The sequence below is a fragment of the Culex quinquefasciatus genome, chromosome 1, assembly GCF_015732765.1.
Source record: "Culex quinquefasciatus strain JHB chromosome 1, VPISU_Cqui_1.0_pri_paternal, whole genome shotgun sequence".
Taxonomy (NCBI): domain Eukaryota; kingdom Metazoa; phylum Arthropoda; class Insecta; order Diptera; family Culicidae; genus Culex; species Culex quinquefasciatus.
Window position 1 is genome coordinate 1592547 of NC_051861.1, and position 25351 is coordinate 1617897.

Below are 25351 nucleotides of genomic sequence, written 5' to 3' on the forward strand. Positions count from 1 at the left end.
AATCGAAAATCGCGCGCCAAAATTGTGTGACAGCAATGAGTTTAAGAAAATTACGTCAAACTTTCCCTGCCCTCCCCCACAAAAAAAAAAGTATGCAACAATCGTAGCAAGCACACCTTGCGAAAAGCGCGCACATATCTTAGCAAAAGTAGAGAAACTTTTTGGACATTAGAAGCTTCTTTCATGGGTGGGAATTTGGACAATTTTAGAGTGTCCTACCCCTCGCACGTTCCTAGAGCGCACGATTAGAGTTGAGCTGGAAAATAAAACTCCCCCCCCACACCCTCTGTGATGATGATAGCAAAGAGTCGAAAACGAACAATCAATTTATAGTTTTGTTTTTGCGTTAATTTATGTATGTTTCTTTCCTTTTTTCAATTATCTTAGTCGTGTTGTGTACAGTGTCCTGTCCCTTTGAGTTTATTTTTCGTATTTATGTTGTGCTTTTCCCTTTTCGGTTTTTACTTCTTTTCTGTGAAACACGTCAAGAAGCATCAAATGACTAAAACGCTAATAAACTCGGGTTTCTGATTTTTTTTCTTTTTCAATTCCGGAATCTACACACGGACATTCACACACTGTCGGAATGTGTCGAACAAAAAATTAAACAAGCGAAACTGAAAACCGAACGCGGCTGAAAATCTGCCAATTTTCCCGTATTTTCCTATGAAAACAAAAACGAACAGAGTCAAAACGACTCAATAAAAAAACTAATTACGAGCGATTAGTGAGCGATAAATGAAGCGTACAATATACAAGCCAGCCAATTACAGACAGACAGACAGATTATTTCGTTTTAGTCATTTAATTCTTGCTTGATTGGGAAGGAGCAGGGCTGGGGCAGGACGTGTGGCCAGCTGAATTATTCACCGGAAAATGGTGGAAATCAATTTAGAGAGATAGTTCAGCTTGCCACCCCCTAAAATCACCCCTCCTCTTCCCCTCTCTCTCCTGCTCAAACACACACTCTCTCTCTCTTTCTCTGTCCAATTCTGTCTCACCTTCCCCTTTCTCTCTCTCTCTATTTTGTGTATTGTACAGAAGCAACAAAAAAAAAACAGTAGCGATTGTGTTTGTTTAGTGTGTGATTTTGGTGTAAGTGAGCGCTTCTTCTGAATGTCTCTCCCTCTGTGTGTGTGAGTGTTTTGCCCGATAACCAATAGATGGCGTTGTGAATTAGTGCACGTGTGCGAGAGGGAAAAATGGTGCGGCTTACCGTAGAAAGATGCGTTAAAAAACCAAAAAAAATGCTAAACAAATTCGTTTTTGCACAACCACCAACGCCACGTGTTGTTCCCCCACGTGTTTGTGCGTGCGTGTGTGTGCAAAATCGACTCTTCTCTCTCTTTTCCACACCATCGTCATCGGTAAGGTATGGGATGCAAGGGACGCGAAACGTTGCACTACCTTTGCGAGCAGATCCCCGGCGATGCACTACTCTACAGTATGTTCAAGATCAACCCCGAGCCCATCAAGTGTCCACTGTCCGGTGAGTACCAGCGTATAGATAGTTATACAAGAACCAACACTGCATTAATAGTTGAGCAGCGAGTGCACTATCGATTGTCAATTCCGATACTGATGGAGGAAGCGAATGGTGCAATTTTAATGGCGCTTTTTCCCTCCCCCAGCGGGCGGACGTGAAATATTCAAAAGTTTATCCCCGTAATGAAAATTCAGCAGGATGGCATTAGTCAGATTGTCTTTGGGTTTTACACGGCGAGCGTTTTTCAATTTTAATTTCAATCAGTGTGGTGTATTTTGTGGTGAATCCTTTAAAAGATAATGCTAATCCATCGAAGGATGCACATCTAAATAATTTAATGGAGCCGCATGGTTGGTTGATTACTTATATAACCATCATTTCAGAATATTTTATACAAGTTTTCTACGAATAAAACAATTGGCTGAAATATGGGGTGAAGACTCTCAAGACATATCCCGTGTGCATGAAGAAGCCCGATTTTGAAATTTTGCTTTAAAAAAAAATACAAAAAATCAAAAACGGACGATTTTTAACATGAAAAACCCAAAAATATTTTTATCTTTTTTTAAAATAAACTTTTAAAAAATCGGCCTTCGTCATGCACACGGGACCAGTTTAATGAGTCTTCACAAAAATTTTGAGCCGATTTGGTCGAAGCAGTGTTGAGATATCGTGGCACCCGTTTTTTTAAACTGCTAACTTCAAATAGTTTTATCTCGGCAGTGATGCAACCAAATGTCTTCAAATTAACGTCGATATTAGTTAAAAATGTTTATGTTAATATTCTGAAAACAAATTTAAAAAAAAAGTTTGAGTCTGTGCCAATACCAATTTTTCACATGTTTGCCGATTTACATGTATGTAACCCCTTAAGTGGAATCTCCTTCTTTTCTTTGCTTTGCTCTGCAATTTAGCTTTTGTCACAAATTTGCACGTACTCATAGATATTTATAATTAATCTGATTTTTTTTTAAAAGATTCACTCTGACAATTTTAGAATATTGTAAATCGTAGAAGGCTATGACTACGAGATAAAACATTGCACAATGGTCCAGATCGCAAAATTAAGTGGAAAATGGATTTTCCGAAAAATGATGATGTTTTGGAGCTTTGGTGTCTTTAGAAGAGTTGTTGCAAATGGAAAAGGGCAACTTTTGGTTTGGTTGAAAATTAGGGTGGTTCACGATTAGGGTGGTTTTGAAAATCTAACTTTACAGGAATATTTTTAGGATTTTTTTGTCTTCTAGAAAGTTGTTGGGCTTGCCATTTCAAGCAACTTTGTCGAAAACACCAAATTTTTATCTCGTAATCTACGCCTTCTTTGACCAAATTTATAGAAAGCATCTGAGCAAACCTTCAAAAATCAGTTTTTTGAACGTGGCAATTCAGGGTTAAGTTTTAGAGAAAAGTAATGTTCAGAACACTTTTAGAGCTCTGAAAAACGAACTTTTTTTTGTTGACATGCCAATTTGGACTTAAGGGTCAAAAGTTACAGCCATTTTAAGGTAAAAAAGATGCAAATTTAAAACTTAAATATCTCGAAAAGGCGCAAGCCAAATTTTAAGCACCAGGTTGCATTTGAAAGAGGAGATCTAGCACTACAAACGCAGAAAAAATCTCAGAGGTGTTTTTCTTTAAACTCGAGATAACTTCATTTGAAAAAGTCTAATTTTCAAGGGAAAATCATATGGGACCACCCTAACGAAATTCGAAAAATGTCCAAATATATGTTTTTCCATGTAATTTTGCCCGCTGAATCTGAATCTGCCCTTAGAATTGAGCCAAAAAATGTAAAATTATCATTTATGAACAAATTATGACCAAAACTCGATTTTTCGATACTTTGGCTCAATTTTGAGGGCAGATTCGGATTCAGCGGGGATTGGTGTCTTGGAGAAAGTTGGTTGATTCCATCAGCAAAAAGCTTGCTAGAAGTCGAAAAAATTCAGAAAATATTACTGAATTTAAAGATGCTTGAAACACTTTAAACATGAACCACCCAAATTATAAACAAGGCTTTTGTTTCCTACGAAAAACACATTTTCAAAAAAAAAAAAATCATCCGATTCAACCAATTTGAGCTCTCCAAGCTGCATTATAAAAATGACTATAGTTGGGCTTTTAAGAAAAAGTAGTTTGAAAATATCAGCCCAATATTTGAAAAAGTCGATTGAAAACATTGAACGCAATTTTTGCGGTGTCCGGACTTAATAAATTATTTTGGAAAGTATTTTTATCGGATGTCTCAAAAAAATTTGGCAAACAAAAATCTAACATTTCTGAATGGTGAAGGAGAGGGAGGATACATATTAATTCAAAAGTTTGTAGAATTCAGATGGTTTTACTGATTTTTTAATGTTGAATTTGCATTGTCTTCAAGAAAAACATATTCCAGATATTAATTTTTCATTAAATTTACGCATTTTAATCAAAAAGTTGATCAAAAATTGAAAAATCTGTCAATATCTGGCACAGAGAAGGGTAAATCTTTATTCTGGCAGACACTTGAAATATCTGACATTCCCAGATTTATCTGGCAGTCCTTGTTGTATTCATAAATTTGGATTTCGATAATTTTAGTTTTGTTATTATTTTACGCAAAAATTGTCCTAAGACTACGATTTTAAAATGAGTTTTAAAATTAATGCTAAGAAATATACAGAAATGCAGAAATGATTCTATCAATAAATTACGAAAGTAAAAAAATATCTTTTTTTTCTGAAAACAAGTAGTACCTATGAATGTTACAAAATCATTCCAAAAAATACCATTACAAAAACCTTGTAAACAAGACAAGAGTATAATATTAAAATAATAAAAATACTTAAGACAAGACAAGAATATCGATTTGTAAAGGTTTCTCAAAATTATATTTTATATAAAACTCGCAATTTGGCAATTCACTCCTCACACTGTATAAACAAGACAAAATTTGGAACCTCTTTAAACTAACCATCCCCCATATTTCCCGCACCACCCAGGATCCTTCACGTTCACGTACAACCGTGGCCACGGCGAGTGCAAGAATCCGGTGTCCAAGATGGAAATGTGCACCGAGGACAGCCGTCTGCTGCTGAACTTCCAGGCCTGTCCGGACGTGCCCGGAACGGAGAGCACGGGTATGTCTTTCCACCTCCAAGCGCTCCAGGAAATTGAACTAATTGTCTGACCTTATTTTTGCTTCGCTTCGGCAGTCGAGGAGCTCACCTGTCTAGCCTGGTGGAAGGACGGAAATTCCCGGTATCTGGTTGGACTGGTGTCGCACTACCACGCGACCTCGAACGAGGACCGTTACCGGTGCTTCGTGTACGAGAAAATTAGTGGATCCGGTAAGGGTTGGAGGTCATTTTGCGTGGGGATAATGATTTAATTAATTGTTTTGCTTTATTTTTGTTGATGTGCGTAGGAGCCGCCAACGCCGACGCCGAGTACAAGCTGGCCCAGTCTGGGGATGCGACCTGTAACGGGCTGGAGAGTGCCGAAGTGGGCTCCCGGATAATGACCCTGAAGCGGGCTCCGATGACGGAGCGGTGTCACTTCCCGACGTGGTTCAAGGGGCCACGTCACTGGCACGCGCTGATGGGGAACGCCAACTACATCTTCCATCCGAGGTGAGTTGATTTTTTGAGAGGGGGTTGTTGAAGAATTGTATAAGAACCTCTTTTTGGTATTTCGTTTCAGTGATGAATCGCTGCACATTGTAAAGCCAAGTGGGTACATGGAAGCGCGGGCACTTTGCGAGCAGATCAACAAGCAGACGGCCACGGAGATGCAGGCCGTCGTCCATCACACTACGGGATGGTAAGTGCAACTCAAATCTCAGAGCCGCTCAATTGCTCTTAATTGATGATGGGTCCATTTATTACGCAGCACTTCGGGCTACATGTGTGTGATGTTCTATCGACGAGATACTCACGTAGCTGAGCTACAGATGGGAACGCCCGCAGCTAGGCTGGAGGATGCCTGTGCTCCGAAGAACTTTGACGTGCATCGGACTCCGTTTGTTACTTTATTAGGTAATTGCAGCGCCCATCAACAAGTGGCTATAAAACTCGCATTAACCAATCCAATCTCGTTTTCTCCCTGTCATCGCAGCTAATAATCCAGAAACGCAGATCTGTCCGATGGAAGGATACTACTCAATTAAAGGTTTCCTCGTTCCTTCCTCGTCGGTTTCGCGCCACAAGCGAAACCACAACAACAAAAGCCGGATGCACCGGCACCGGGAGCTCATCAGCTTCCGCAACCAGGAGAGCTCCCAGGACGGCGTCGTCGGTGGCGTCGGTTCCTACTTCTACAACCTGGAGAAGCGGAAAGCTTTCTCGCGCATGCGGAGAACTGCACAGGAAGTGGCTCAGCAGCAGCTGCAGCCAAGTAATAACGTCACACAAGACTTTTACAGTATAGAGTCCAGCCGGGCACGGAGGGAAACGATGGGATGTAACATTAACCACAATACCAACAGACGTCTATACATAGGATGTAACGAAAACACTGTAATAGAAGTAAAGCCAAAATGTAAAAACGACGAAGAAGAAAGTAAGTACTTGTCACTTTCGCGGAAAGTCAGCAAGTTTTAACCTGATTCCCAAAACTTTTCACAGCTTACACCTGCCACGGCCACTGGCAGGAGAACCAGACGACGTTCATCATCGCGAAGCATCTCAGCTCGCAGCATGGCGTCTGCATCAGCTACGTGCCAACCGAGGGGAACAACCAGGTGCAGCTGTACGTGGGTGACAGCTGTCACCGGCCAGGCATGCAGGGCAGTCCCGGTGGGGGTGGAGGAGGAGGCGGAGGAGGTGGAGGTGGTAATGGAGGAGCGTCGACGGCGCTGGGCGCCAGTGGCGGCTCGTACGGTGGTGGTGGCAACGGTGGCGTGACCGTCTCCCACATGACCCTGTCCAACGTTACCGTTTTAGGTGAGGATTTTTTCGTTTTACAAGAAATGATTCATTTTTTTCACCTGTGTGTGATTTTTTTGGTTTTTTATTCAAAAACATTTTAAATTCTGTCGGATGATGTTCAAAAAGCTGGTCCCGGAAGACAGAGCGAATGAAGCTCTGAACACGCTTTAATGGAAAGGATTACATTTCAATTTCTAAACAAATTTCGGGTAAAAATGTTATCGTTCCCTTCTTAAAAACCAGACGTCTCCATGAATACATATTAAGAAAGAAAGATTCAATGGAGCCGCTTGGTAAAACAAATGATTTGATAGCAGAGTAAATATCTACGTTTTCACAAATCGACTTTTCTTTGCATTTTTTTATTTGGAGAAACTTTGGCCATGCATTTCCTATGGCAGCAAAGTCATTTTGCATAATATGTTTTTACATTTAAGTCTCAATACAATTTTGATCGATGTGGGCATGTGATTTTTTAAAAAATTGTAGCTAAAGAAGGTTTTTTTTTAACAATTAGGTGTCTTCGACATAGTTGTAGGTTAAGATTAGAACTTTTCAAATTAAAAATCACAGGTATACAAATCATAATTCTCATTTTTTTACTCTTAACGGTACACATCAACCAGAGTTTTTGCACCAAGGTTTTTGTTACAGACATTTTAGTTTCTTTAAAAATACGATAATTTTTTAATCAACTCCTAAATTTACTGTCTAAAACATATTTTTTAACAAAGTTTGACTTTTTTTTACAAACAGATTGTTGCAGGATTGTAATAAGAAGACAACAACTTCCTCGGTTGCTGTGTACCCTTAAAAGTTGAATTCCCTAAATAAGTATTTTTCAATTTTCGAAATTTGTGAATATATTGAAAGGGCCAAACAAGGCATTTTTGTAGATAAAAAAAATCTGAAATGTTGTCAAACAAAATTTTCAAAAATAATTTATAGATGCAAAATCACATTTGCAATTGAAAATGACTTTACACGTTTTTTAATAGAGACCTCAGAATTCTATGCGAAAATTTACAGTTTGTTTGTAATTAAAAAAAAACTGCATGAAGGAAAGGCACCCCTCCAAAAACTGAGTTTGAAAAGCTGAGGAAATTTAATACAATTTTTCTTTTAGGTATTGTTGATCAAACTGCTGGTACTGAGTTACAGCATCCTTAAATTTAAATTTTGTGAAAAATGTGTTTTTCTCTAAAAGAAAAAAAAAGTTTTTTACCTCGGAAACTGTTGGTTTGATTTTCAAAAACTTTGTTTAAATTTTTTTAAACATGTGTTTATAAAAAGAACAGAAATATTCTAATAGGTTGTACTGTTTTACGTTGTAAATCAAATCAATAGTTTCCGAGATTTTGCGAGGTAAAAAGAAGACTTATTGAGTAACACTGAGAAAAAAACATTGTTCACAAAATAGAGACTTTAAGAGACTGTATCTCTACAACCAACATTGTCTAAAAGATAAAATTCAGGAATATTTCTCAGCACAGCTTAGAAAGTATGCTTTAAGGGAGTGCTTTCATACATTTTTTTTAAATATCAAAAAAAAAAAATGATTATCTTTCGAAAAAACCTGAGGCTGCCTAATAGAGTGTAACAAAAATGACTTTTTGGCGGGCATTCAAGGGTTTGTTCCGGTGGGCATACTAAGCCCAAATCCAAAATATGAGCTTGATTGGACGTAACAGGAGCTGGCGCTCCGCCCTTCAATTTTAAATGGGATTTAACCCGTAAAAAAAGATTTTTTCAAAAGTGTCACTTTTTGAGGCATTTTGGCCACCAATGCGTTTACCAAAAACATCACTGGCGTGTAGGCCAGATCCTTGCGCATCTTTTGGTATATATAACATTGACATTTGGAGCACCCTGGAGCTCGGTACAGGCCTTCAAAGTTTGGCATTTTTTCGAAAAATCGGTCCCGGCAAAAAAGATATGCGTCGCGCCTCGCGACGCCCTAGACGCCATTTGATTTTGCCGGGACCGATTTTTCGAAAAAATGCCAAACTTTGAAGGCCTGTACCGAGCTCCAGGGTGCTCCAAATGTCAATGTTATATATACCGTAAAACGGGGTGACTTTGATAGCCGGGGTGACTTTGATAGGTTGGCGATTTTTCTGCAAAATTATGAGTACATTTAAAATACGTACGGAATGGTTCAGAATCATACTGACCGTGGTAGAGAAGTGTTCAAAGTACCTCAAGAAGAACTTTGCATAAAATTTTGAAATGTTTAAAAAGTTAGTTAACTATAAATAAGAAAATGTTGATGAAAGTCATTATTTAAAACTTCTCAAAGTTTCATGGTTTTCTCAATGAACATGATTTTGAATCGGAAAACGGAATGCATTTTCGGGTTCTTTGGACAATTTTCCATTAGGAGAAGGTTAAATAAGTTTGTAAATAATAAAAATTATGTGTCCTTGAAACACAATTAAAAAAATCTCCAAATTTATAGGCAATTTCAGTTGAACAAATTTCATGTAAAATGTGAAAACTTGTGATTGGTGCTTTGCATTCAGTTTAAAATGCAATATAAATCGATAATTTTATAAACAAAACTAGTTTTAACAAATTTCAGGCAAAATTCCTATTTTTAAACAATTTTATGTAAAATTTATTAGTATTTTGCTAAAAAGCTTATAAACTTAGTTAACTAAATATAAACATTGATTTTTTTTCTTAAAAACTATATCAGCTACTTTAGTGATGGTACATTTAACGTACAAATAAAGTTTGAACTTCTTAAATATGATTTTAACAAGAAAAACTATGACTATCAAAGTCACCCCGGAATTTAAAATAATAATTTTTAACGTAACTATTTTTCTAAACACTATTGAAAAACTTTTTTTCCAAAATAGTGCATGGACTTTGTGTGGCCTACCCCAGTACATGTTTTAAAAATAATAATCTTGAGAAAAATCTTACCTGTTGGAAAATATTTCAAAAACAAATTGAAATCCTATCAAAGTCACCCCGGTTTACGGTACCAAAAGATGCGCAAGGATCTGGCCTACACGCCAGTGATGTTTTTGGCAAACGCATTGGTGGCCAAAATGCCTCAAAAAGTGACATTTTTGAAAAAATCTTTTTTTACGGGTTAAATCCCATTTAAAATTGAAGGGCGGAGCGCCAGCTCCTGTTACGTCCAATCAAGCTCATATTTTGGATTTGGGCTTAGTATGCCCACCGGAACAAACCCTTGAATGCCCGCCAAAAAGTAATTTTTGTTACATCCTACTGCCTATGTGTGTGTGTGTGTGTGTGTGTGTGTGTGTGTGTGTGTGTGCAACCAACCAAACGGGACCACGCGGTCGCTTCTTACAAATTGAGTTGTTTCCATGTATTTTTAGCTCTCATTCTATACATGCAAATAACTCGGTGACCCATTTCTACGCTGGCTAGCCGAGCGCTAGGTCCCTCAGCTTGAGTCGACAAGCCCCGCCCTGAAGAACGTTTGCATCAATCGAATTCAAACGTTATTTAGAACTTCCGAACCCTTGTCAAATGGACAAGGACCCAGCGCGTATATAGTTGATGGTGGTAACAGTATTCCTAATTCCTATCATAGCTCACCAAGTCGCGATGGGCTAGTGGTTAGCATTTTTGCTTACCAATCCAAAGGACGGAGGATCGAACCCCGACTCGAGCGCCTTTGATTTTTCGTACATGTTCAGAGTTTCAAGATTTATATTTCCTATACTTTCTCGTTGGGAGCAGATGGGAATCGAACCCAGGACCATACGCTTACAAAGCGAACACCGTAACCTGTCAGCCACGGCCGCTCCTATTCGAAAAAAAAACCTGAGGCTGCCTATAACATGAAAAAGATCTCTTTATCACAAAATGTGTGCAAAAATTTCTTTTTTAGTCCACTTAACCATACCAAACACTTTCGAAAATAAGAAAAGCTTAATATGGGAATCTTTTAGTAATACAAGTAATTTTTTTTATGTGTTTATAATTTGCACCAACTTTGTATTAGCTTGTTAACATCCACCGTAATGTTTTGTCCAGTAAGCATATAAATATAAAAATTGAAAATGCCACAATTATTTGAATGAAAAAGTTGTTGAAAAATTATTATACACTGGCACAGTTGGTTTGCAATCATTTTCTCTCCCAGTTCTTGAGGGGAACACCCTTGAAGAGTATCGGGGCAAGTTTTCAAAAAATGACAGTTTCAACGAATAAAAGTTTCGGTGCTGTACATCGAAAATTCACTTCAACTGAAAATATTTTGAATTTTTTTAAACATATTAAAAATGGTTGAAGATGCAGGAGACTGCATTCTAAATTGATTTCAGCTTTTTTTTTTAAATTTCACATTTCATTTTTATACAACTGTATACAAATCACTTTTACTCTGGCCCAATTTCACCCTCCTATTGACAATGTTTAAAATACGTTTTGGCATGTAAAACATGACAAGCACTCATGAAACAAATTTTGTTAACAGAATTGCAATGTTTTTAGAGATCATAATTTAAATGTTTTTAGAAAATAACTACTCTTATTTTAGGAAATAAAAATACGTTATCTAAGCATATTTCGTACGATTTCTCTTCTGGTATGGCATAAAATGTTATAAAATTGACTAATTTAGGTCCCATTTTTCCAGGCAAATGCGGCGAAACAAGCTCATCGATCACGCTACACTACCACCACACCAGCAGCTGGATGATTCTCACTGTATTATCGATAATGCTATTTAATTTTACTCTAAGATGATCATATTGTACATTTCAATAAGATGTAAACAAACAAGAGAAACACAAAAAGAAAGGACTCGAATGGGCGCTGATCTCACAGACGAAAAAAAACCCGGAGCGTGTCGTTCCGGGAAGGTGGTTTGCGGCCGTTGCAGCAACGGAGCAAGCCATGCGGTGAGAGGGAAGCAGCTGGCGAAAATTGTAAACAAGAGGCAAAAGACATATTCTACACGCTCACACATACTGAAACAAAACACACACAAAAAAGGAGAAAAATGAAAATTAAAGGTGTCGTACATCCATTGACTGTACAAAGCGAGACAGCGAGAACGTAGAACCCAAATAAACTTATGGTTTTTTATTGTTTTATCTCTTTTGTTTCATTTTATCACACATTATCGTCCCTTACTAAGCGATGAAATCTTCCTTTCTCGAATCGGTTTCACTTACGTGATGATTTAGCATAAGGAAGCAAATTATGTATACAGAGAACAAAGATTATGAAAAAAATACTAAACTAAAGTGAGGAGAGCAGTGCGAGAATTGACTTAAAAAAAAAAAAAAAAACATTGTAAATTACCAGAGTATCTCAGTGTAAGAAAGTGAAACGGAATGCGTCGGAGCAGGATTAGCAAGCCATGAACAGTTCGCCTACTTTGAGCGCCCACGCGCACACGTGCATCGCGAGTATCGTCAGTGCAGGCAACAACACGTTTTTAACCTTTTTACCAGTACTCTCCTTGTAAATTCCACGAACCAACATAAGAAAAAAAAAACAAAACATTAAAAAATAACCCTTACTGAATGTGATTATTGTGATTGAGAGCGCTCTATTACCTGTGCTTCTGTTGCCTCATTCGTCCTTTTTCGTCCTCCACTGTGGCGCACAAAAGAAAAAAAGGCAAACACAATTTCCGACTCCCCCCGCCTGCGGTGTTGTTCCCGAGAACCACTTCTGGACACAAAGCGAGTGGTTCTTCAGTGTTGATTTTTCTAATCGTTTTCGGCTAATCGGAGTTTTTAGCTTGATCCTTCTTTCCATACACACACACATCCGTACACACTCACACACAGCCACATCCACACACACACACTGCCAGCACTATCTCTCGTGTATTTTATATTTAAAAGCAAGTCATACTCACCCACACCAAAATTTCGACACTCAAAGGAGGAGGCAAGAAAAAAAAGAAAGGAAACGGAGAACAAAACTAACAAAAATGAATTATACTAAAAAACACTGCGGTTAAAGAAAAATAAAACCAAGAAAAAAACTACAACCTAAAGTCAACGAATCACATTGCGCTTACGGTACTCTCCGAACAAAAAATAAGAAGAAGAAGAAAACGGAAAGTGAATAGGAAGAGGATTGGGACGTGAGGAAAGTGTGTATAAGAAAACTATTAAATTATCCGTTTTTTCTTGAATTATGTATCCAAGGTTTCCTAAAAATGCGAAGAAAGCAGACAGAAAGAAAAAAAAACTAAACACGTGATGAGGAATGTAAAACAGAGAGAACAGGAGACAGAATTCGGTTAGCGGAGCGCGCAAGGATAGGAGCAAAATTTGCCGGTAGGGAATGGGTCCGAGGAAGATCGCGAGTGTAGGAGGATCGAGTGAGAGCGTGAGAGAGAGAGGATGGTGTGCTAGAGAGAAAGAAAGAAAGAAAGCAGCAAGCGGAGCGAATCTTGCACGGAACGGTTGGTGATGTCTAAAACGAATGTGTTGGCAGAAAAACTGAAGTTTTTAAGGATGAAAAAAAAAACTACAAGCAAGTACTCTAGGCTTTTTAAATTAAATTATCAACCGTATAAAGATTTGATATTTTTTGTGTAAGTACTTCAAACAAAAAATAAAGCGCATTATGTTTTTTTTCGAAAAAAAAGTTGTTTCAATAAAATCTAGTTTTATTTTCCTCAATACACTATACTTTTTAAAAAAAATCAAGCGATTTAATTGAAAATGTTTTCCACTGTACATTTTTCGCATGCATATTTTTTGTGGAGACACATACCGCTTAAAATTCAACAATGACTGAAGCAACAACGATTACTCAACGATTTTTCCAACACAGATTTATTTTTACTGCATAAAATTCCATATATATTTTTATTTTTTAAACCACGCACTTTTCAAAAGATCAATTCTATTTCTATCCAATTTGCTGATTCTCACTAACTACTTTTTGCTAGGAAATAATTTGTACCAAATGCATTTTCTCGATGTTTATCACTCCATATTGGATTTGAAAAATATAAATCACTTTAGAGTACACAGAAAAAAAGTTGACTTTTGGAGGGTAGAAAATTTGGTTGAATATTACACCTTTTTTCTATAATATTACTTAAAAAATTTGTAAAAATGTGAACCTGATGAATGTTCATCAAAAACTGATAAAAATTCATCATTTTCAGAGGTAAAATTAATCATTTTTTTGACACATAATCTTTCATCATTTCCTGATGGATATTACCATTATTTTTTTCTGTGTAGTTAAGTTCAAACATCAAATCAAATCAAACCATCCACATTAACGACCCCCAGGTCTTTTGTGGTCTCTATTGCAAGTTTCTGCTCGAACCTAGGAGTCCAACGGCTTGAATGGGGAGAGCACCCAAACCTCTTTCTACTCCAAGGAACCTTCCACCCCAGTGTTTGAACTGATGACCTTTGGATTGCGAGTCCAACCGCCGCCAGCGATTCCACCGGAGTAGGCTTGGTTTGGTGTGTTGTTTGTACTTATGGCATGGAGACGACTCCTACACCTGAAATGACTTAACAGCCTAACTTTTACTTCCTCATCCGATGGAAGGTTGCAGCAGATGGGAATCGAACCCAGAATCATTCGCTTACAAAGCGGACAGCGTAACCATTCGGCCACGTACTGCCAGACAACGAAAAAAACTTTTTTCGTAATTGTCCAAATATTTTACTCTCGCTTTAACAATATATTACGATTTGTAGAATAGTTTTGTGACCAATTCGTTTTCTTCTGTCAAAATCCCTTTGTAGAACGTTTGAAATCGCTAAAGCATATGTTAAATTATTAAAAATGTTTGATGTCTAGTTCCACAAAAAGTTTAGTTTGCAAAAATTTATTTTAATTTGAACTTACATTTTCTGTATAGTAATAATTGCAAGAAGTTTTATGTTTTTCAATTATTTGTGGCCTGTTGATTTCTCGTAATTTCATTTTACAATCAGCGATTTTATAAAGCGATAGAATTACATTTTTGATTATTTCTATCCAGTTAAAATTCGAAATAACTTGTTTATAATAGCATTGGAATCATTATAAGAAAACCAAGTGTCTCCATTGAAACATACTTTCTTACAATGAATCAATGGAGGCGCACGGTTTCTTGGAATAGAGCCCCTCATGATTACTTTTTCAAGGTTTCTATGCGCCATGGGTTTCCTGTGCTGATAAGACATTTTGTAAAGTAAGCGAGTATTGCAATATGTTTGTTTTCGTTGGGCTACATTTGAAATACAATAATTTGTTATAATTTGATTCCCCAAAACTGCTCTAAGCGTTAAAATTAAATTCTAGTTGATTTCCGACCACGGAATCTACGGAATCATTACATGAAACCAAGCACCTCCTTTGTGTCAAACTTTCTTAGAATGATTTAATGGAGGCGCCTGGTTTCTTAAAATTTCACCAATAAATTTGTCACTGAAATTAGAGGTATTATTTTAGGCCGGAATGAGCCAGTATTTTATTCTGATGATTCAAGCTGCTCAAAGAGTGCTTGTAGAACTCTTGAAACCTTATGCTGCTTGAGCTTTATTTCGCAGATATCCGTGAAATAAATTACTCGTTCTACGCAAAGCAATTAAAATGCTGGGTCTCTGCTGACGTTGACATACAATTTTGTGCTAACAAATTTAATGTACTTCATAATCAGCTCATTAAGTGTCAGGTAACATTGCGTTGATTTTCTGTTATGAGCAGTTCTAAATCTGTCTTGTGAATGTAAAATTAATGCAATCTGCTTTTTTGGACATTTATGCATTCACATCTTGAGCTATGTGCGCAGTTTTCAAACTGACACCCAGATGACTCTCGCTTCGCGTGCTTGTGCCCAGCATAAATATGCTTCACCGCCCACATTGCATTCATAGACTCCGTAACATTTCTTCACTTATGCTTCTCTTAGCCAAATCTACGTTACAATATAAAGCATAAACACCAACGTAAACAATCAAGCCTCCGTTCATGTCGTCATTTACGCCCCACCCCTCTCCGGTTCCATCCGCGGCGCAGTCGGGGCGCTGTCACGACCGCTCGGCTGTGTCGGCGCAGCGCACACTTTAGTATTGCTCCGAGAGTCGAACCGAGAACGCGCGCTTGTGACTTAAGCTGTGACGGTGCCGCGCGCGCTCTTATACGCAAACGTAAACGAAACCGAAAGAAAAACACCAGATTTTTCTCCACACACCACACAGAGCCAAAACGGTCGCGTCGCGCGCGTGTTGGTGAGCGTTGGCTGGTTGTGGCCGTCCCTTTCTGGTGACCAGATCGCGGCGAGCGGAGCGTGTGTGTGGATTTCGTCATTTTTGTGTTTTTTTTTTCTATGTGTGTTACTACACATTGTTGATGTCGAATTTGGGAGGCTCTTAATTGGGCTCATTTTCGACCTCGGTCGGATTGTGAGATTTTTCTGGGCCAGCAAGTCTGGTGGCGGCGAGGAAAGTCAGCTGTGGGGGATTTTCCGGAGCGAGGACGGGGGGAGGGTACGAGGGTTCCCGCAAAGTGGGCACACGCGTGTGGGGAGTGAAAAGAGAAAACGAAGGGGGTGGGTTGAGGCGGTGGGGAGGGGATTGTGTGGCAATTTGGAAACGAAAAGTGTGCGTTGACTGATAGCCGAGAGCCGTGACGACGGTGGGAGAGACGGGGGTCTTCCAATTGCTGTTTTTGGGTGTGATAATCGTGAGTGTGTCCCCCCTGTCGAAGCGCAGTGACTGCGGGCCGAAACGTTGAGCAGCAGCAGGCTGTGGGTGATATTGATCTGTGCGAAGAGCGTAGAACTCGGGTGTGTGCGCGATCGGCTTAGCGAAACGCATCGATCGAAGAGGGCCTTGCCTAGAAGCTTTAGTGGGAGTGTGCGTGCGTGCGTTGTGTACACACTACCTCACAGCAGGCTGGATCTATCTAGCAGCTAGCTGGCAAGCATAGATCATAAAGTGAGTGAAAGAAAGAAAGAGCCAAAGAGCAGATAGACGAAGAGAGGGAGAGGGCGCATAAAACAGAGGAAAGAGGCCTTCTCGACAACTCGACATCACACGGATAAAGTTTATAGAATGCGACGAACGTAGCGCACAACTCGCGATCATCACAGAGAGCTGAGCAAAACACACACTTACTCACACTTGAAAGATTCCCAAGTACCTCGACTTGGAGAGGGTTAATTAGTGAAATCCGCGTAGAAGGCAATTGCGCGTTCCAGAGACCCCTTGTGTGTGAGTCATCGACATCTGCCGAGGCGTGAGGGAGTCATCGCCATGGTTCAGCGCCGAGGATCACGTCGTACGTCGTAGTCGATGATCTGATCGTGAGTAAATGTGTCAACCAGCGGGCCTGGTGAGCAGATAATTGCCACGGCAAGCAATGCAGGTGGCGCAGCAGCAGCAGCGAATTATCGCCGTCTGTCGAATTTCAATCGCATACTTGAACTTGCCGCAGAATCTCGCGTCGAGCAGCTTAAGCTAGCAAGCTCACACACTGCAAGCCAGCGAGCGAACAGGCAAGCAAGCAACCTCCAAAGGGTAAATATTGAACCTCCGCGCTTTGCGTCGTTGCGCCGTCGCTGTCAAAGGATTTCCAGATTGTTGCTGGATGACGTCACGGCCGATACGCGCAGAACCGCGAGACCCAGCACGCAAACAAACAAACATCAGAGCCCCAACCCAAATGCTCAGCTTAGCCAGAATCGAAAATTATGAGACAACATCGGCGGCCCCAGCTGATAAGCCAAGCCGATGAGTTCAAACAATGTTGGCAGTATGCTTCCACCGCAGTGTGATTCGAACGATGTGATAGACGCGGATGTTGCCAGCACGAATGCCTCAAGCACCAGCACCGACACCAACACCACGATCACTAATCGCGATCATACGGCAGCAGCATCGACAATGTGCAAAATACCGCCGACTTTGGACGTCGGCGAAGACAACAACAATTGCTACGAGCTCGATGTGATCAATAGCAAGGACCCGTACGCCGAGCTCGAGAGATATCTGGAAAAGGTCAAGGTAAGAGAGGAGTTCGACAACGCACACATAGACAAACTAGCAGCGAACAGACACGAAACGCCGGGGCTATTGAGTTGGGGGTAGCGGCCGCGCAATTAGTGTTTTGGCTTAGAACCCGGAAGTCTCGAGTCGTGGCGTGGCTTCTAACGTTTTGAGTTCTGAACGGTTTGATTGTTCCGGGAGCGCAAGGGGTTTTATTTTTTTTTCGGGAAGGTAATTGCTGCGGCTCTCATTGTTGGCGGCACTGATGGGATTTTTATGGGGAGGTCTTGCTAGATTTGGGTATTTTATTGGTTTTAATGCAAAGTTTGGACAAGTGAGCACTTAATTCTTCTTAGAACGTCGTGATTAAGCAAATTTTGTCAAAAATCGTTTTCAAACCAAGAACTTAAACAAGAACCTCCGTCCATTGATTTTCGCATAAAAAATGAATTATTTTTTTTCTAAATATTAGTTTTTTAAGGATATTAATTGCAATGTAAGTTTTCAGAAGGTTTAAATTATTTCAACTTAAAAAAACAAGTCAGCTTGTTTTGACTCAAATTCCGGATACTCCATATGATTCACAAGTGGACAGCATGCACGGATCACTACATCAAAGATTTGCTTGGTATTTTTGAATCATCACCTGTTATACAAGTTTGGGCCCCTAAACAACTCCGCAAAATTTGGGAGTGGTTAGTTGCCTCGCACATTTTGCCTTCTTTTCTACATTTTGATTTTTAACTTTTTTTTTTCCTCAATTTTTTTTAAGCCAACAATTGCGTCAAAATTGAGAAAATTCTCGTAAACTTTCCCGAGAAAAGCATGGTGCTATCTTGCCCCTGTTAAAGTTAAGCGTCCTTAAAACTGGTCTATAACGCGATTTTCGAACAATAAACATGTTTTAGAGCAATTTTGTGGACACCGTATATTTTGACGCGAGCAAGATAATACCAAGCATTTCTTGGGAAAGTTTTAGAGATTTTTTGCAATTTTAAAGGCATTGCGTTGGCTTTAAAATTCATTTCAAAATAAATATTTCAAAAATCAATGTACTAAAGAGTAGGTTTTCCTATACAAAATTAAAATTCAATGCACAAAGTGTGAACCTTGAAAAAAAAAAATTGCAACGGCCTTATTCGTTTTCAAAAAACAAGTTCCTGATAGAGGTTCCTAATTCAAGGTTATAAAGCTTCATACAATAATGAAATTTTTTAAAATTGACGTTGATTTTTGACAACCAGAAATGTTTGAAAAAATGTATTGCCAACGGATTGGCACTGTACACAGAAAAAAATCAATTCTCGTAATCGTCAATTAAGTTCACGAATGTCAGAACCACGAAGGAATTTATTCATGAGTATGGTGCATTTGCACCATGAACGTGAATATATTCCTTCGTGGTTCTCGCATTCGTGAATTTAATTCACGATTTCGAGAATTGGTTTTTTTCAGTGTATAAAGAAAATTTCAGAAATATTCAAAATATGTTTAAATTATTTCAAATTTCATACAACTAATGAGAGGAGTGTGGTGAAATTTTATCACTCTTTTTATGGTGACATATCTTGTCGGGTAAATTTGGCACATTTTGAAGAATCAATAAAAAAATGATTAATTGATAGTTTTCGGATTAGCAAAATGTTTACTTTTGAGTTTTAAAACAAGAATTATAGTATATCCTTACCAATCTCCATTAAAATTCTTGGACAGGTCAGTAAAACAAGAAATCATCAGAAACTATCCATTAAGTTGTTCCAACTCAGTGGTCCATCAAATTAAAATTGTATTCCAAATCATTCCTGGATATTTCATAAGATTTGTTTAAAACAGCCAAATTAGAGTTTGTAGATAGAAAAATGTGTAGAATTCCGATTTTCAACTTTTCAATATACACAGTAAAAAAATGTGTAAATTTGGAAGGTTTAATGTTGGAAGGTTGAATATTACCTCTTTTATAATGTATTTAGACTGTAAAATTATCATTACACCAGAATAGTGGTAAAATGACACATTTTCAGAGGTAAAATTATTAATTTTTCTGACATAACTCTTGCCCAGACGTAATATTACCATAATTTTTTTACTGTGTATATCAAGAAGAAAAACTTTTATTATCATGGCATTCAGTGATTTGATCATTTTAACCATTGAAAAACTCAACCAAAATTGAGGTATTATCACTTTTTCATTTTGTCCATGCTCCTCAGTAGAGGGTGACAAGTTGTAATTCTCAGGAAAAAAATCCGGAATATCTAGCTCGAAACATTTTTTTTTGTTTTTTTGCTTTATAGAGCAATTCCATGTCAAATAGATAATCGGTTGTACCCGACCCTCTCCGATTTCAATGAAACTTTGTAGACATGTTATCCTAGGCATATATAAGCCATTTTTGTGTATATGGAGCCAGTAACACTCGATTATGACATTTGAGAGGGGCGTACGTGTTTTCAATATTTTTGTATTTCGTAATTTAAATATTGCTGTATCTCAAAGCCGTTGCATCGTATGGTCAAAGACAAACTTGTAGGAAATTTGACGGGCTTTCCGAAAAAAAATACACTGAAAGAAAAAAACACTCCACTTTTATGAGATTTTTTGATTTTAAAGTTTAAAAGTTAAATTTGAAGGTGAGCCCACGATTTTTGTTTGCTCAAAATGTTTGTGAAAATAGCCTAAGATGTTACAAAAAGACTCACGAAAAATGTAGGATGAAGCAACTCACCTAAAAAAAATACAAAAATCATTTACTGAAACTGTTTTTTTGAAAAGTAATCTAAACGTCAAAATTTTCCAAAGCCGAATACGGGAATCGATTCTCCAGACAATTTTACATAAAAGTCTCCATATTGACCATTGTCCTAAGCAGAGCTGAAAATGTCAGGGGTCCTGACGTGAAAATCGGCGACGCATACACGATTTTTTAAGATCCATTCACTGAACCGCAAAACCGTGACATAAACAAACCCGACTCAGTCGTGGGTGCCCTAGCTCACTGAGCAGCTGCAATGCGAGGCAGTAGTCGATCAACGCTCATTCGACGTTGCACGCACACACATAAAGAAACAAGTTTTTACACAAAAAGTTGGTATTTATGCGTGGAAATGTAATTTTGAATATAAGTTATGGTTGTTTTAAGTGTTTTGCGCAATCTAGAACCATTCAATTTTTTAAAAATAGTCAAAATAGTGTTTAGAGAGGATTTTACGAGTCAGTCATACGACACGAATTGAGTGAGTGTAGCTCATTTTTTCACGTCTCTCATTCTCCAGCAGCCGACCGGCACGAGTCAGGCGGCAGTGGTTGAACGGACACAGTAGGCTTACAGTCACATGCTAGCAGTGAACTGACATTTTGGTTTGCTTCATGTGTACGCTGGGTTGGAAACATTTTGCAGGCTTGGTCCTAAGTGCAATCCTTGTGAAGTTACAGCGGTTTTAAAAATAAAATGGTTGAAAAAATAGGTTTTTTTCTGGTATTTGGCAATTTCTAAATGACGGACTTGATTTTTCAGTTTCGAAAATATTTTTACCGAAAAGCTCGTCCAATATCCAATAAGTTTGTCTTTGACCACATTTCAATTGGATGTATGGGCTTACAGATATAAGCTAATTTATTATCCAGGTTACTTTACTACACTGAAAAATGTTATGTTTGAATTATGAGCAATGTAATTATTTCAAATGTCATTATCGAGTGTTACTGGCTCCATATACACAAAAATGGCTTATATATGCCTAGGATAACATGTCTACAAAGTTTCATTGAAATCGGAGAGGGTCGAGAAAAAAGTACCTAAAAAAATCCTGTTTTGGGCTGGAATTGCTTTATTTCTTTTATGCAGCTATGTTTTTGTCATTCGCCTAATTAGAAAGTAGAAGATTAAACTTGAAAAAGTTCCTAACATTAAATTTGAAAAATATTTTCAACGACTAGAAGACTGTTCCATCAAAATCCAACTAACAGTCATAATAAATGATTTCCATTTATTTTTCTATTGTCTGTTATTTGCGTAGAGCTTAACAAGTGAAACGTCAAACAAGACGTGATTAACTGCTTAATTAAAAGTTTAAACCAAAACAATTCGGACATGGGACGTTTATGTCTACAACGGTTGAGTGGAACTCTGAATCTGGATTCTTCCAGAGACATCCTCGAAATAACGTTATCATTGTGTGTATTTAAAGCGATTTAGCACAGAAAATGCCAAGAATAAATAATATTATCATTTTTGTCGCATCGGATTGACCCGGTGCCCCCCACCATTCGTTGTTGTGGCCTGCAGGCTTGTCAGACGACACTAGGTTAAACATTAATTGATAAGGTATTGGACGTTTGGTGTTTCTAATGGATGTTCAAAACAAAATTCCATCTCCATACGGACGGGCTCGAATCAGCAATCGCGCAAAAACCGTAAGTTGTTTGTGAATGACAACGGCACGCTCCGTCATGGTTAGTTCCCTCGAAGTTGAGCTATTAAATGATAATTGATTGACAAGTCATCTGGATGACTTGTGTGCCAGTTCCAGACATTAGTCAGGTCTGAAACAAGTCCCCCACGTTTCGCCAATTGTTCGATTTCGTTAACGGACTAATTATTAGTTGTGAGATGCTTGAAAATATCTTAATTATACCCTGTCTGGAGCTTTCCGTTATGGACCCAACCCCCCTGAACTTTGAATGACACAATCGGTTGAGGGGAAATTCCTCGGATCTGCCCCGCGAATTTCGCAACTCGATTATCGCTGATCCCGCGCGAGACTTAGTGATGCGGTCTCCAGTGTGGATTCAATTAAGTTTCTCCCCACAAACGGATCCGACCGGCACACGTCATCCGCGGTAAGTCCCATCCCAAAAAAAAATCCTGTTTGTTTGTCGTTTCGTTTCGCCACTTGCAAATTTTTCTCAACAACCTGTGCGCCGTGAGCGGAGCGCGCGCTCGGCCTGTTTTGCATCTGTTTGGCATTATTCAAATTTACCCTGATCAGCCAGTTAGCCACGTGTTGTGATCTTCATTGTGACGGGGAGCTGACAAAAGACAACAAAAAAAAAAAAAACGGGGGTGATCTCTGGCCGCACGCAATGTGTCCGTAATCCGCTGACCTTCAATTTTATGGGTAGTTCATGAACACACACTCACTCTACCAGTGCGCGATCCAACGCTAGTCAATTGTGGCTGGTCGGGACCACGGCCATGACAGATCGCCGTGAATTAATGAATGGCGCAGATAAACGCAAGCAAAAAAGCCGCTCAGTCCACACCCCAGCGATGACTTTGTATCGATCGAGCTGAGCGAGGATCGGATCAAGATTCTGAAAAGTGATTCTAGACAATTGGAATTAAGTTGGGGTTTGAGTCCTCGTGTACATTTTCGAGGAAGTCGTTGAGAGTGCTTGTTGTTATACGGTCATCAAACATGTTTCAAATCAACTACTCAACAACAATGTAGTGGCGTTGATCCCACGAGTAGACAAACAAGGTTTACTATTTTCTAGCATTATTTGTCTACAAATCGATCGTGTTTCCCCCCCTTACTATCCACTCAATGAAATGCAACGCACTCAAGAAGTTGAACGCAGTCGTGCAAAAGGAAAAACGAAGAAGACAAGACAACGATTTACCTGTGTACTGTGTCTCCCTGCCTCTCTGAACAAGTAAACATGATAAGCGCCTTATGTTTGTCCCCTCCGCGCCGAAATAAGTGGATCCAGGCGCGCCGATCGGCCAACAAATGGCCAATTTGCAAAACACAACACCGCACCAAGAGAGTACACGGAGCCACAATTTGTCCAAAGAAAGAAGTGATCATGCCGCCAACCGAGTCCCTCCGTCGACGATAAGGCCTGACCATTGCATCAGCACAGAGAGAGGTCACCCGAAACTGACTCATCCCATTACCGAACCAGATTAAGCCATTTGCGCACAACTCTCACTTTCACCCGAAATCGGTGATCATCAAGAGGGTCCTGCGTTCAAGTGACCTCCTGCTTGAAGTTCGGTCATCATAACCGTCATCGCAAAAAAAAAAGTTGAACTTTGGAGGTCATAAAGCCTCATTAAACTAGGAGGTTTTATTAATGCCATTAAATAGCCACCCAAAACGATCACGAGTGAGTGCTGGCCCGCAAGATGAGGATGATTATGGTGATGATTGCTCAACATAATACACTGAATAGTGCCCCGCGCAGACAAACTACTCACATATAGGGGCACAGGGCGTTATTTAAGAAACGCTTTGGTGTTAGAAAAAAAAAACGGTTTCACACGCACCAAACAGTGTCGGCGAGCATCCTTTACCCCATATTGTGTATGGAGAGCCGCAGCTGGTTGTTGGCATGACACGCAGCAATGACGGCGACGATGACGACAACGCGCACGGGGTGTAATTGTAGAAATAAGTGACAATAATTACGAAAGCATTTGAATGCTCTCGGTGCTGTGCTCTGAGGCAACTTCCGCTTGAATTAGATGGCTGGCTGACTGATCAAACGGCTTACAATGTGGGACGGACATTTTTTGTTGTATTTTCTTTTATCATTATGACTAAACTAAAAGGGTAATGAACTGCTTAATGGACGTGAGATCATTACGCTGGGAGAGATAAAAGAAATGTCATGTAACAAACTTTAACTCTGCGAAAAGTATTGTAAAAATTCAAGGCACCAGGGCTGCCAGCTCACTTATTTTTTCAGTGACTTCGACACCGACCTCGGATTTTTAAAAGTTTAGTGGCTCATATTACCAATTTATTTCTTCGATTTCTGGAATTTTAGCGACCCTGGATCCAAAAAAGGGGTTGTTACAACATACCGTCATCGGGAATGACATTGGGTCTGGGGGGTGAAATTGGGTCATACAAAAATTCAGGCTCAACTCATTGTCTCAATGTCCCGATGATGGTAGTTTTAATCAGGGTTGCCAGGTCAAAAATGAAAAATCTTGCAGTTTTGAAAAAAAATCAGGAAAAATCTGGCAGACAAAAATTTTACATTCATGAATAGAAGAATATGAATTAGTAAATTTTTTAAAATAAATTTAGATGTTTAAATTGATTCTTCGGCTTCAATAAGTTTAAATTTTCATTTTAAATAAAATTAACAATTTCTATTTTTTTCGTTTTTGATCAAAATTGTTCATTTCAATAAAAAAGTTGTTCGAAATTAGTAGGAATTGACTAATCTGGCAAAACCCGTCAAAGTCTGGCTATCACTTGAAAAATTTGGCATTTCCAGATTTACCTGGCAACGTGATTATATGATGATCCGGAGTAAGTTTACCTCATAAAATGTTAAAATTCACCACTTTTTTAGTGTTTTCCATTTCTGTCTAAAAGAGGTAATATTACACTTTCAAATTTTATACGTAACAAATTTACACATTTTTTTACTGTGTGGTTTCAAAACACTGCTTGGAAGATTTTATCATAGATTTTGTGTTATTTATTTGCGTTCAAGGGCCACTTAACTATAGTAATAATTTTGACACTTAATTTCACCCTCAAAAACCTAGAACAAAATTTTTTTTTTCTGATTTTTTTTTGTTTTGAATTTATAGGCTACCGTAGGCCGGGGTAACATTGACTGGATATGATTTTATTTTTCAAATATTATCCATCCTATAAAGTGTATTTAAAAAAATGCTTTGTTGAAAATTTATATTTAAAAACGTTACTTAATCCACCCTTAGGTGGTTGGCGCCTTCCTCACATTTAAAGGGTGCTATCCAAAATGCAAAAAGTGCGTAAATAATACTTAAGTGCTTATAACTTTTGATAGGGTTGTCAGATCTTCAATAATTTGGACGCGTTAGAAAGCTCTTTTGAATACCTATCCAACGATAGGTCGCATGAGAGATCCGGACAACGTTTTCATCAACATATCTGAGATTCGGCCTCCAAAAAGCGTATAAATAACACTTTCGATAGATTTGTCTTCAATGTCTTGGACGCGTTGGAAAAGTCTTTCAAATACCTTTCTGAAAATGTATAGCATGACGGGTTTTC

The 25351-nt window shown here is 38.7% G+C and overlaps 2 protein-coding genes across 4 annotated transcripts in view; both read left to right on the forward strand.

The window, feature by feature from the left end:
• The window catches only part of LOC6032074, a 38237-nt gene extending 25656 nt beyond the window's left edge, over positions 1-12581 (forward strand). For 2 of the 3 annotated variants that reach the window (XM_038259761.1, XM_038259746.1), the window contains 9 exons: positions 1373-1489; positions 4468-4605; positions 4681-4815; positions 4893-5097; positions 5168-5287; positions 5357-5502; positions 5582-6025; positions 6091-6408; positions 11018-12581. In XM_038259761.1, coding sequence (XP_038115689.1) covers positions 1373-1489; positions 4468-4605; positions 4681-4815; positions 4893-5097; positions 5168-5287; positions 5357-5502; positions 5582-6025; positions 6091-6408; positions 11018-11127 — 1733 coding nt within the window. In that variant the 3' untranslated portion in view covers positions 11128-12581. The remainder of the gene's footprint in view (positions 1-1372; positions 1490-4467; positions 4606-4680; positions 4816-4892; positions 5098-5167; positions 5288-5356; positions 5503-5581; positions 6026-6090; positions 6409-11017) is intronic. The other variant, XM_038259753.1, reaches the window with a different exon arrangement.
• A 3333-nt stretch (positions 12582-15914) lies between these two features.
• LOC6032078 (rho GTPase-activating protein 7) overlaps positions 15915-25351 on the forward strand; it is a 47911-nt gene continuing 38474 nt past the window's right edge. Inside the window, exon 1 of the mRNA XM_038248830.1 lies at positions 15915-17366. Coding sequence (XP_038104758.1) covers positions 17094-17366 — 273 coding nt within the window. The 5' untranslated portion in view covers positions 15915-17093. The remainder of the gene's footprint in view (positions 17367-25351) is intronic.